This window comes from Tursiops truncatus, chromosome 3 (genome assembly GCF_011762595.2).
Source record: "Tursiops truncatus isolate mTurTru1 chromosome 3, mTurTru1.mat.Y, whole genome shotgun sequence".
Lineage (NCBI taxonomy): Eukaryota > Metazoa > Chordata > Mammalia > Artiodactyla > Delphinidae > Tursiops > Tursiops truncatus.
In genome coordinates, this window is record NC_047036.1 from 127,431,180 (window position 1) to 127,444,503 (window position 13,324).

Consider the following 13,324-nt stretch of genomic DNA (forward strand, 5'->3'; position numbering starts at 1 on the left):
TAAAGATGTTTAAAAAAAACCCACGAAATAGTGACTAATTCCTTGTGCTCGCCTTGTCTCAGGCAGGGAAGGGAGATGTGTGTCCTCCTTATCTGTCCTGGTGTTCTGTGCTCTTGGGCAGTAGGACTTACCTTGGGCAGGGATGCTCGGGAGCCTGAGCTCTGGGTGGTCATGGTGAGCACGGTGGTGATGCCCAGGCCCACACGGGCTGGGGCAGCATCCATGTTGATCCAGAAGGAAATCCACGAGAGGATGACAATGAGCAGGCTGGGAATGTACATCTGGATCAGGTAGTAGCCCATCTGTCGCTCCAGGTGGAACCGGGCCTCGATGCAGGTGAATTTGCCTGCAAGAATTTATAGTGGGAAGGCCAGGTAGCCTTGGACAGGAGCAAGGCTTTGAGGTCAGAGCAACCTCGACTGGAGTCCTGGTTCAGCCTCACACTAGCTGTGTCCTTAGGTGAGTGTCTGAATCTTTCTGTGTCTCAGTTTCCTCATCTTTGGTAAATTGGGGATAATGATAATGATGGTAATAGTAATAATAATACCAACCTCATATGGTTACTCATGGTTACTGTGATGGTAAAATGAGATGATGCCTGTGCCTATAAAGAACTTAGCACAGTCCTCACAAACCATTAAGGCTGAGAGTGTCATTTGCCGTCATCCCCATCAACACTATTTTGTTGCTAAGAGTGGGCCGAAGTGGATCATTCTCTATCCTTCTGCCAGTTTTGTTCCCAAAAAGTGACTCATTTCTGTTACTTCCTCTTGTAGAACCTTTCTTTCCTTCCATCTCTCCCCATACAAGAAAGTCCCCATTACCTACAGGGAAAAGTTCAAACTCTAGTCTGCCCTTCACGGTCGAGCTCTAGCCTGTTTCCACCCCATTTCTCTTGTTTCTTTACTCTACTCATGACCCCCTACACTCCATCCCTTGCCTTGAGCATCCTCTGTATTTTCTCACTTCTGAGTTTTTGAGCCTGATAATCTCTCTGCCCCGAATGCCCTTCTTCCGCCCCACAACCAGCCAAAGGAATCGTCCGTCTCCTTTATGGCAGTTTAACTGTGAAGTCTCCCCCAGGCAGAGTGCGCTTTTTTTCCTGTGTCCCTTCAGCTCTCTTCACATGATCATCAGAGCCTTTAAGGCATAGTACACTGAGTTAGTAGGCAAGTTGATCTCTCTCTCTCTCTCTCTCTCTCTCTCTCTCTGTCCTCTGCACCAGACTGCGGACAGCTCGTCTCCTCCCAATCTGTGAATCCCTGGAACTGGGCTGGGCCATCCCATGGTGGCGTCTTAACTCCAGTCTACCGATGCACAGTTACCAGGGGATTTTCTACAGCTCCCTGGACAGCCCCTTCCATGTGGACAGGGCCTTGCCAGTCTTCTCTCCTTGAATCCACAGAGCTAGCCCAGAACTCAGCTCTCACTTAAATGTGAATAGTGAAGGGCAACTGAGATGATGAATGAGAAAACGCTGTGTAAACAGTAAAGGGCTGTGTGTGGTATGTGAGAATCTGTTGTGATTATTTGATTCATGGGGACTCACTGCTAATGAGAGTACAGTTGGCCCTCTATATCTGTGGGCCCTGCATCCTTCAGTGAGGAGGGCCAACTATGGTCTTGAGCATCCCTGGATTTTGGTAATTTGGCAGGTCCTGGAACCCGTTCCCCTTGGATACTGTCTCTGAGTCTCAGCTTGCCCAGGGATGAAGAGAGTATTTTTGAAGGTTCTAAGATATCTCCGAGATCACTGGAAAGAGACAGCTGTCCTAAACAGACCAGCACCCAGGCTGCCTGCTTTTTCTCTGGGCCTTCTACTTGCATCAGAACCCACAGTGGTTTCTCTGAACCCCTCTCCTTCACCTCCTCTTCTCCTGGGCCCCTGTCCCAGCCTGTCATGTGTCTCCACTCCACTCGGCTGTGTTCAGACAGCAGCCCCCGGCCCAGCTCCCCAGCGTGGCATACTAACTGACTGCCTTTTGTCCACAGTGTTCCATGAGCTCCTTCCCAGCCTGAAACAGGGCAGGCAAAGCCAGTCTTGATCCGGTCCCACTTCATCCCTGTGTTCAACCTTCCAACAAATGCTGGGCTAGGCGTGGGAGATAGAGAGCTGAGCTAAAAAGTGGGATTCCCTCCTTGTAGCTCACAGTCCAGGGGACCCTTTCCAACTTCACTGTTTACTAATCCTCAGTGCCAGCTCCCAGCGCCCCACTGAGGTCTAATGTGAACATTCTCTGTGCTTTTGCCCTCTCAGAAATGCCAGTCCCGGGACTTCCCCAGCGGTCCAGTGGTTAAGAGTTCAGCTTCCAATGCAGGGAGTGCAGGTTCGATCCCTGCTCGGGGAGCTAAAATCCCACATGCCTCACGGCAAAAAAAAAAAAAAAAAAAAACAAAAAGAAAAACAAAACAAGAGCATAAAACAGAAGCAATATTGTAACAAATTCAGTAAAGACTTTAAAATGGTCCACATCAAAAAAAAAACCTTAAAAAATAAATAGAAATGCCAGTCCCTCTGTGATAGACACTGCTAGATGTCCTCCCACTGTCGGCTCTCCCTTCTGCCTTAGGGACAGGGTCCGTCCTGAGCTGGACATACTGCTACCTGGAAAAGAGACTGTATCTCCCAGCTCCTCTTGTCATGAGATATGGCCCAAGCTCAAGTGACTTGTCCCAGGACTCACAGGAAGAAAGCGTGGGAGCCACTTTTTGGTTTCAAGGGACATTCTCTTGACCACTAGGTAATAAATAGGGAGATAGATCCACCACGGGTACCTCGGAAGATCCGTTGGATCAGCGACTGAACGAATGTTTGCACTGACCTCTGGCCCTGGCTGGGTTGAGATGGGCCCTCGCACGTACCTGTGTTGTAATGCTTGGTGCAGTACCTCAAGTCCTTCTCCTCCTTCAGGATAAACTGGGGCAGAGTCAGTCCATCTGCCACCTGCACAGCCCCCTGCTCCTGCCACTCAAAGATGAGGTCATTCATGGTGTATCCAACTGGGATGGGATGAGAAGGAGGAGAAGTCACCACCCAGAAGCTCTTATTTGAAGCACGTCAGGGGTACTGCAGGAAGGGCGTCTAACATGAAGCATGTTAGAAGCAGAGAGGCATCAGACACTCAGTGGAACTCGTGAGACTATGTCGCTGCTGCGGTTTTTTTCTCCCCACACAAGAGGTTAAAGCTGGTTTCGTTGTTGACATCTACCCCACAGCCCTTCCACCTCTCTTACCCACCCCCCGCCAGCCTCCCACCTTAGCTTGTCCTCTTGCCCTCACCCCTCAGTCCCATGTCAGATTCAGCTGACCTCCGCTCTTTTTGCCTGTGCACCATCCTTGCAAATCCCCCTCTTGTGCCCCCAGCAGATTTTCCTCTGGGGAATAACTGTATGGTATGCTATCCTGGCGGGGCTATCAGTTGGGGGCCAAGGTGTGAGATGGTGACTCAACTAGGCCAATCAGACTCTCTGTTGAGTAAAGTGACAAAGGGTTCGGGGATGGCTGGTGCAGACTCTCCTCAGAGGTGGTGCTCCGAGGGGATGGTCTGTTAGTTCCTGTTGCCTAAATGCTCTGGCCTGGTTCTTGTACTTTAGCTTTTCCTTCAAGTCCATGTGGAACCCCTATGTCCTTCCACTTAATTCCATTCTTTACATGAGTCAGATTGGTTTCTGTGTTTGCAGTCAAAGAAGTGAGCTCCCCCATCTGTTAAAATCTTGGTTCACCTGTGATCTCCTCCATAAAGCCTTCTCCACACCCTGTCTCCTTCCCAGTCAGAAGGAAGTGCACTTTCTGCCTTGAGGCCACAGCATTTTGTACGTCTAACCACACACTTACCACTTGCTGCCTGCCTTAGAGTTACTTGTGCAGAAGACCTCTCCCTTGCTGGAGTGAGCATCCATGACTTATTCAAGCTATTGCTCCTCCATTCCTGGTGAGCATGTTCACAGGGGACATGGAACAGTGCCTCTTTGGAGAATGCTGCTGGCTCCAGAGCTGAACTTCAGTCAGACAATGTTAGGGAAGTTATGTTTCTAATGCGTTTTCTAAGAGCAAAGCTCCTCATCTGGTATTTGGGCTATTACAGTAATCTCCTGGGGTCCAGTGGTTAGGAGCATCTGTGTGGGAATTTATGCTGGTCCCATGGGGATAGGAGAGTCTGGTTCTTTTAGAGGCCTCATGCAAGGGACTCACAGCTTTCCAGTTGCATAATGCACGTCTGGACGTCCATGGGGAAATTCTTCAAGTCCATGGGGCAGGCCAGTGTCAGGGTGATTCTGGGAAGAGAAAGGAGTTGTATGACGTTGGAACCACAAACCAGAGAAGCTGTGCCTCTGTTCCAGTTACTGCTGGAAAATCAGTTATCTAGGAAAGGCCAAGGAGGCTAGGGAACCAGTGTTTATTGAAATAATATATGTATATTTCCACGTCAGAGAGATAAAGTAGGTTGCCTAAAGTCACACAAGTAGGTGGAACTTCTGGGCTTCTTTGGCGTCTGTCTGGCTTCTAGAAACTTGCCTTTAGCAAGTTGCCTGAAGGCCTGTAGGCCATGGGCCACCTCCATCCCTTATCTTCTGTAGAGCCCTCAGGTAGGGCAGAGCCTGAATTTTAAATTGAGCACCACCAGGCCTCAAGCATCCCCAGGTGCACCTGTATGTATCAGGTGCGCAGGTGGTTCTTGGGTTCTCCCTTCACACACTAGGCTCATCAAAAGTGATTTCCAAGAGGCTCCCTGCACGCTGGGTGTCCAACACAGCTGACTCGCGTCTGCGGGCTCCTGCTGGGGTCAGTTGGGGAGTGGTGGTTGCTCCAGGTGTCTGGGCTAGCTGTTTATTTTGGGTTGTTCAACCCTGGCAGAGACTGTAACCTCAGAACCAGAGGGAGTCCCCCTAACAGAATCTCGAGGTCTGCAGCTCAGCTGCGATGCAAGACTTCAGCTTGAAAGGCTTTGCCAGCATCTGAGCCCCTGCTGCAGGGAACAGAGAAGAAAGGCTCGTGGAGGCCAGAGAGACTTAGATCATCAGGCCAACTCCTGCACTGGACAGGTGAGAAAACTGGGATGCAGAGAAGGCTAGGTGGGGAGGCATGTCAGGTCACACAGCCAGCTGATGGCTCAGCCAGGGTTCGAAACCAGGTCTCCTGGCTTTTGGATTTTGAGCTCGTATGTTTGCTGGTGGGCTTTCTAGCACTGCTGTCCTGAAAAGCCAACCTCAATACCCGAACACCCCTAACTGGTGGTCTTGTGGGGCTTAGCTGCTGGCACCTCGGCCCCACATGGTGAGGCCCACGGCCTGGCGCGAACTTCCTGCTCCAGCTCTCACCCACGGCTGTGGATGCGGGCCCTTTAAGCACAAGGCAGAGGCAGGGAGGGAAAGGGCAGGGAGAGGGAGGGGAAGAAGAGGGGAAAGAGGGAGCGGGAGAAGGAGGGGGAAGGGAAGGGAAAGTGCACGCAGTTGAATTTCTGAAGATAAAAGCTCCAAAGTGGGGCAGCCGTCACACTGGGTGAACTTCCTGAAGTTGAATGACCTTGGAACATCACTTTCTGCTGATTTGTCTTTCTGTCATGCTGCACTGGGGCTTAGCTTCCTGGAGATATGAAACTGAGCCTGGCTGCAGCAGAATCCAAGCCAGCCAGGCCTCGGTGGCCATCCTGAGCCCGTCACCCTTCCACTCTGGATGCGCACTGGGTGGGGCGGGCAATGGGTGAGGAAGGCCATGTTGGCCTTGGATTCCTCCCAGTCTGCCCTTCCATGGTGCCTCCTTTACCTGCTGAGGTCCCTGAGTCCCCTCTCCCACCCAGCCTGCTCTCAGGGGAGACTCTGAATCTATTCACATTTGGGGATTAGGATCTGTGCGGCCTCTCCAATGGGCTTGGACACTTAAAGCTCATCTCCTAATGGAAATAAAAAGATATATTCCCCTGAGGGACTGGAGGGGCAGGAGAGGCATTTAGGACCAGTGTCCCCCCCTCCTTTTTTTTTTAACTTTTTATTTTATATTGGCGTATAGCCGATGAACAATGTTGTGATAGTTTCAGGTGCACAGCGAAGCGGCTCAGCCATACATATACATGTATCCAGTCTCCCCCAAACTCCCCTTCCATCCAGGCTGCCACATAACATTGAGCAGAGTTCCCTGTGCTACACAGTAGTAGTAGGACCAGTGTCCCTTTAAGCTCTTTGAAATAAAAACATATTCATTCACTCATCAAATATTTGAGTGCCTATTGAATGCTCTGCACTATTCTTCTAGGCTCTGAGTGGGCATTAGGTGCACACTAACAGATTAGAATCTAGGTTCTGCTACTTTGTAGCTGTGGGAACTCTGGCAAGTTGCTTAAACTTTCAGATCCTCACTTGTCTAATCTGCAAAGTGGGCGTAATAAAGCCTACTTCATAGGGTTGTTAGGAGGATTTTAAATAATACATATAAAGTCTGAGCCTAATAGGTAAATTCCCAGTGAATGGTACGTAGTAAGGATATAACATGGACATTGGTCCTTCTCTCCTTGCCTTGGGGGAGGAGACTGAGAATTAGGTGGGTTGGGAGGGGCACAGGGTGTGGCAGGAAGCTCTGAAAGTTTGCCCATAACCAGTGTATGCAGGATATCCCCCAACTGGGGAGGGGAGTCCCAGCAGACTCAGTGCAAGGAGTAGAGGATAGAAAGGCTTTCTAGAAGGGAAGGAGCAGCCCTGGCTTATACCTGTCAGCAGCACCGTCCACCTGGCAGGCCATTTATGTTGAAGTTGCTGTGATTTTTCAGACTTTGCGCCTTTGCTCGGCTATTATTTAAAATTATGATAGAAACATTTAACATGAGATCCACCCTCTTAATAAGTGTTTAAATGTACAGTAGAGTATTGTTAACTATAGAGTATTGTTGTTCAGCAGCTCTCTGGAATTTATTCATCTTGAGTAACCGAGTGTTCCTGGGGTCAGCATTGTCTTTGAATATTCTTTTCCCATCTTGTTTGATTGAAATTCTGGGTAAGCTTGGGGGCCTAACTTTAACCTTCCCTCTCTAGGATGCTTCCTTGGTCCCCCTGGTTATAATGAGCTACTCGCTTCTAGGAGTTCCCGTGGTATTTTATTCTTACTTGCTGAGTGTAAGCTGCAGGGCTGGCTCTGCCTGTTCCGTAAAGGTGTTCGGTTGCCAGGGCCTGTTCACCTCTGTTTCGCCCTCCTCTTAGCGTCTGCCCCCACAGGGTATGTTCTGAGAATGGAGGGGATGAGCCTGTACAGAACTCACCGGATGCTGTAGAGGACATTCCCATTCCGGGAGATCCTCAGCAGTTTGTTGTCCGTGGTGATCTCGTGGAAGTGGGCCCCCTTCTCATTGGCAAAGAACAAGTCAGGTTTCCAGATGGAGTCCAACATGGATGGGTCCAGGTCCAGAGAGTCATCCGGGTATTCGTTGTAGGCCAGCCGGGGGTCGTTCCACTGCTGCCGTAGGAAGATGTTGACCCTATAGTCCTACAGGCAGGAGATAAGGAGGTGGACTCAGAGTTAGGCCCTGGGATGTCACATCTTGGAGGGCCCAGGTGCTTTCGGTCAGCGCTTCCCAAAGCCCCTCCTGGAGGATGCTATCAGAGCATGGTTGCATCTTACATGGGGACGAGACGTAAAGTCTGTGCATCAGGCAAAAATGAGGGCAGTCATAATTATCCCTGAAAATTCTCTAGATGCCCTGTTAAGTATATTCAACTCTGAACTGAGATTAATTAAATGTTATTCTTTCTTCTGAAAAATTTAAAAAATGAAGTTCATACTGATGTAATAAACACCTGTTTTTCATCCTGTTAACATTTTGTTGTGTTTGCTTCAGTTTTTGTTAGATAAGAGAAATAATACATCACAGATAAAGCTGAAGTCCCTCTTTTATCAACCCCATCAGTGCAGTAATTCTTATGCCCACTAAGGTTTGAGAGTCACTATTCTAGACGGATTGAAGGAACAAAAGAAAAGACTAAAAGCTGATGCCTGAGCATTCACACTATTTTGCCCAATTCCCAAGCAGTGAAGGGAAGTTTGGTGGAGAGATTTTATAGTGTTCTGCTGGTCTTAGGGTTCACACCACTCTTTTAATACCGGCCTTCTGTTACCTTCTATAATGTGTTGATTTGTTTGTTTGGGGAGGACTAACAGATGCCACATCTTACTGGAACCCAGCGCTAAGTTAAATGCTCTCTGATGGGACAAAAAAAGTCATGATCAAACCAAGTAGGGAAATGTTTGATTAAACCAAATGTATCAGATTTCTTTATGGCAGGACTTCTCAGAGACCTTAATACGCTGAGGAGTTGTGTACATCTCCAAGAGGGGAATAGACTATGCAACACTGCCTTGATTTATTTTGGCCATAGAACTCTTTTATTTTGTGCATGAGGCTCATCTTCTACAGAATGTGGGTTAGAAATTGCTGTCCTAGTCAAAACTACCCGCTTCCCCACCTTTTTTTTTTCCAGATGAGGGAACTGAAATCTAGAGAGAGTTGAGACTGGCTGTGTCTCTCTGAAAATGTAGAGCAGAGTTGATTTTGAAGCCCAGGTGCCTTGACTCCTAGCTGAAGTCTTAGAGGGTCTTAAAGAATCCATTTAGTTCTCATTAACAACCTGAGAAGCAATTTGTGGTAGGTCTCCACAGTGGGAAACTGGGTAATGAAGTTAAGAAATATTTCCATTAAGAAAAGTTTTAAATTTTGTTAGAGAGACATTGTAAACTTGGGGCCCGTGAATATTCCATTGCAAGTAGAATTTGGGGTGTATTTGTGTTTTCCTATGAAGAAGGGTATAGCTCTCTCTGTTGGATTCCCAAGAGGGTTTATAGTTCCCTAGAAGATTAATAACCTCAGTTGAAGTCCAACTTTAAATGTTCTCCTTCAGGGAATAATCTCTTCTCAGAAACACCTGCTGCTGCTTTTTCTCTGAAGGTGCAGGATAAAGGAGGTTATGCAATATTTTCTTTTGGGGTGCTACGCGTAAATCCCGATCACCCTCGATCTGTCATCAGCAGGAATGGACTGAAGCAAACAGCCCTTCTGCTCCCCACGCTCCCCCCCGCCACTTCCTCCCACATTCTGTTTGCCTACAGGAATATCAGTAGCTTCCTGAAATGTTCCAAGACATCTTATGGGACTGTTCTGTAATTTAGTTGAAGCCTCTCCCTCCAGCCCCATAGAAAATGACATTTGGTCTCATAATCAGGAATAAAGACACAGTCGTAGAGAATGGACTTGAGGACACGGGGAGGGGGAAGGGTAAGCTGGGACGAAGTGAGAGAGTGGCATGGACATATATACACTACCAAATATAAAATGGATAGCTAGTGGGAAGCAGCCGCATAGCACAGGGAGATCAGCTCGGTGCTTTGTGACCACCTAGAGGGGTGGGAGAGGGAGGGTGGGAGGGAGACGCAAGAGGGAGGAGGTATGGGAACATAGGTATATGTATAGCTGATTCACTTTATTATAAAGCAGAAACTAACACACCATTGTAAAGCAATTAGACTCCAATAAAGATGTTAAAAAAAAATTTCCTATCTTATAAGTCCTGCGGTGGAGGGAAAACTTCAGGCCAGACTGGAGGTTGATTCTTTGTTTTTCCTGTTGATTGTAATAGCTCCCAACCTGGCCCCATCTCATCAGGGATTAGAAACAGCCTCTGTTTGTCCTGTGGATTTTACATGAAGTACGTGTGTTTGTGTGCGTGTGTGTGTGTGTGTGTGTGAGTGAGTGAGAGAGAGAGAGAGAGAGAGGGAGAGGGAGAGAGGGAGGGAGGGAGGGAGAGATGAGGCACTGGGAGTCATGTCAGAGTAAACAGACTATGAATGGTTGGACAGAAAAAGCCTTCAGTCCCCAAACCCCAGCTGCACTTCTGATGTTCTTGCCAGCAACATGTCAAGCCAGTTTATGTGGCTGGAAGGAAGAAAAGAAAGTGGCATTTCTTAAAATGGCCTGTTAGGCACCAGGTACTGTTCTAGATACTGTCACACACATTTAATCCTTACAAAACCCCTGCAAGCTAGACATTCAAATTCTCCTAGTGAGGTTCAGGAAACTGAGGTTTGGAAAGGTTGAGCTAGTAAGCAGCAGAGCTGGAATCTGAATCCACATCAGCCCGACCTTCTAGTGAGCACTTGTTGATTACGTCCCCTGGCTATGGATGGCTGGTTCTGTGCTGGGGAGCCTCTTCTCTTACCCCCACTGCCTGCTCAGTTTAAGTCTTATCTCCTGTAGGAGGCTTGGTGCCCCCAGGCTTCCCTGACCTCTTCCTTTTCTGATCTCCTAGCAAAATGGAATGGCCAGAAATGTTTAATTTAGCACTACCTCACTGTGTGTGTCTTATCTCCTCAACCTGAAGGGCAACAGTTTGAGAGGATAAACCTGACCTCCTCTTTCTCTTGCACCATCCTACCTACTCACCCAGTCGGTGTACCTGGAGCTATCCACCACCCAGGAGGGGGAGGGGGAGGGGGAAGCAGAGCCGGAAAAAGATGGGGTAGGAAGAGCTTTCCCCATTTTTTATTTATTTTTTATTTTTTTGACGTACGCGGGCCTCTCCCATTGTGGAGCACAGGCTCCGGACGCGCAGACTCAGCGGCCATGGCTCACGGGCCCAGCCGCTCCGTGGCATGTGGGATCTTCCCGGACCGGGGCACGAACCCGTGTCCCCTGTATTGGCAGGCAGACTCTCAACCACTGCGCCACCAGGGAAGCCCGAGCTTTCCCGATTTTATAGCTGGAGATACTGCGGGTCAGAGAGAGGAGGCATTGTCCAAGGTCACATAGCAATTCAGAAGAGACCTGGGATTAAAATCTGGATTTACTTCTCCGGGCCCCACTGTTAGAAGGAGGAGTTAGGCTAGATGGTCTCTAAGAACCCTGCCAAATCTAATAGGTAATCGTTATTAGTTTTATGTTTTCCAGCGACATTTAATGGAGCATCTAAGTGCCAGGCACTGTTCTCGGCACTGGAGAACACGCTGAGAACAAGAAAGACATGTTTGTGCTGTCACAGAGCCTACGGTGTAGCGCTTACACCACACGGAGATTGGGCTCTGCTGGGGATTAGGTACAGGGCACTGGGGAGATACAGAAGTTAAGGTGAGACCAAATATGGCAGAGCCAAAAAGGAAAAGCATTTTGGGCAGTTGGAACTGCACCTGTGAAGGCCTAGAGACAAAGCAAGAGCATGGTGCTTTGGACCAAACAGCAAGTAGATGAGTGAGGGCAGGAGGGGGAGGAAGCACGCAGCGCCCAGCAGGCTGTCCTGGGGAATGCGGACTCCATCCTGGGACTAATGTGGAGTCTTCGAAGAATTTTAAGTAGGGAAGGATATTATTACAGTTGCATTTTATTACTGATATTTAAAAATACTTTATTTTTCTTATCACAGAAGTAATGCTTGTTGATTATAAAGCAATAGAAACATACGTCACCTAAAAGGAGAAAAACAAAATGAAAACCATAGGGTCTCGCTTTGAAGCGATTCATGAGAAGTGAGGGTAAGAGCTGAGGAGACTGTGTCTGATGTCCTCAGGCGACTTGTCCCCTTCTCCTAGTGCCCCCTTCTCCCCTCAGCACCCGCTCCCCAGACGAGCTGCTGCATCGATTTTCTCCTCCCCGGTTGGTAAACAGCAGCAGGAAATGCCGTTTGGAAGGGACCAATATAACCGTTGTAATAGGCTGAAAGCTAAATGCCGTTTCGCTTACTTGGCTCTGCAGTCACTCTGGTCAGTGTTCAACCTGATGGGGGTCCACGTTCGGGCCCAGAGGCTGGAAGAACAGCACTGGAGTTCTCCAGCTGAGAACCTCAGGTCCCACCTCTGGTAGTTGGCTTCCAGGCCTTGACCCTCAAGGTGGCCCATCTTCTGAGTCCGAGGGGGAGGGACTGGTGGAGCTCTGGCTCAGCAGGCTCTAGCACCCACTCTCTAGTCTTGCATCTGAGATTCCCTGATGGCTTGATTTCTGGAAACTGGGCAGCTTCCATGCTTGCGAGACCAAGGTAGAGTATTAACTCATTCATTTGTTCGTTCTGTCATTCAACAAACACGGAGGGAAGGCTTCCTGTGTGCACCCACCACCGCGCCATCCCCGCCCCGGTTATGTCTAATTTCAGACTCTAACCTCTCCCAGCAAACTCCTCTAAACTCAGTATTGTGCTGAAATAGGAAGCATGAGGTGCTTTAGTAGGAAAGAGCTAAGAACATAGTGGGTGTGTTGGTGGGAAGAGGACGTGAAGGGCAAGATGTGTGCCCACAGCAGGCAGAACCAAGAGCCATCACCCAAGAGGAGGAGGAAGAATCAGATTCTTATACCCTCCTAAGTGTCAGCCTTCTAGCCGTTAAAGGGATGTTTCTTCTCTAAACTTGATTCAACTCTATAAACACTTATGAGGCCCAGTGGGAGAACGGTGAGAGCAGAGGCTCAGGTCTTGGCTTCTACCCTCACAGTGCTCAGATTATCTAGCAAGCAAGGCAAGGTATGGACACAAATCTAACATACAAAACTGAAAGTGATAAGGGTCAGAAGAGGTTCTAACAAGCTGCTATTAGATATTGCTTTCAAGTCATTGACATTACTTCCAGGCAGGTTGGGTGATTCTGGAAGTGATTTTGGGGAGAAGGTGGCATTTGAAATGGCCCCTATCAGGTTGTTTCATCCTCCTGAAGTTAGCATCTCTAGATCTGGTGTTGTTCTGAGATATGAATAATATCTGATTTTGGCTGGAAAGGAGGCCAGTGATGTGTGAGGAGGAAGGACAGAGGTGAGGAATACAGGTGTAGAGCAGGACAGGACATGAGGACCAGGGCTTCGGCCTTGGTGTATTTAGCGTTAGGATTTGTAGAGTTGGCGGGGGTGGGATGGGGGGGTAGGTTATCAAAGGAATTTCATATGGAAGGAATAGCACCAGCAAAGGTGTATAGGCAGGGGCATTCAAACAGTTCAGTTTAGCTCAACCGTCAGCTGCGTAAGTAATAAAAGTCCCTCTTACTGAGGACCTACTAAGTACCAGGCATTGTGCTAAGCATGCCACAAACTTCCGCTCGTCTTATGTTTAAAACAGTCCTATGATTATAGGTGGTTTCACCTTAATTTTATAGATGAAGAAGGCTCAGGGAGATTAAGTAATTAGTCCAAATTCACCCAGTAAATAATGGGCTTGGAATTCAAATCTGGTTTGTCTAATTATATAAAGCGCATGCTCTTAACCACTCTGCTGTGATGAGGCTGGAGAATGGATTGATTTGAAACTGTGGGTATCCTTAACTGCCAAACCAAGGTGCTTGGATCTTATTCTGTAGCCAGTTGGGCACCACTGGAGTCTT

The 13,324-nt window shown here is 48.4% G+C and overlaps 1 protein-coding gene across 1 annotated transcript in view; it reads right to left on the bottom strand.

Moving 5' to 3' along the window:
* Positions 1–13,324, bottom strand: part of GLRA1 (glycine receptor alpha 1) — a 49,206-nt gene that overhangs the window by 15,049 nt on the left and 20,833 nt on the right. The window contains exons 4-7 of the mRNA XM_033855073.1: positions 7,248–7,471; positions 4,193–4,275; positions 2,863–3,000; positions 132–346 (exon numbers count right to left, since the gene is read on the bottom strand). Of these exons, the coding sequence (XP_033710964.1) occupies positions 132–346; positions 2,863–3,000; positions 4,193–4,275; positions 7,248–7,471 (660 nt within the window). The remainder of the gene's footprint in view (positions 1–131; positions 347–2,862; positions 3,001–4,192; positions 4,276–7,247; positions 7,472–13,324) is intronic.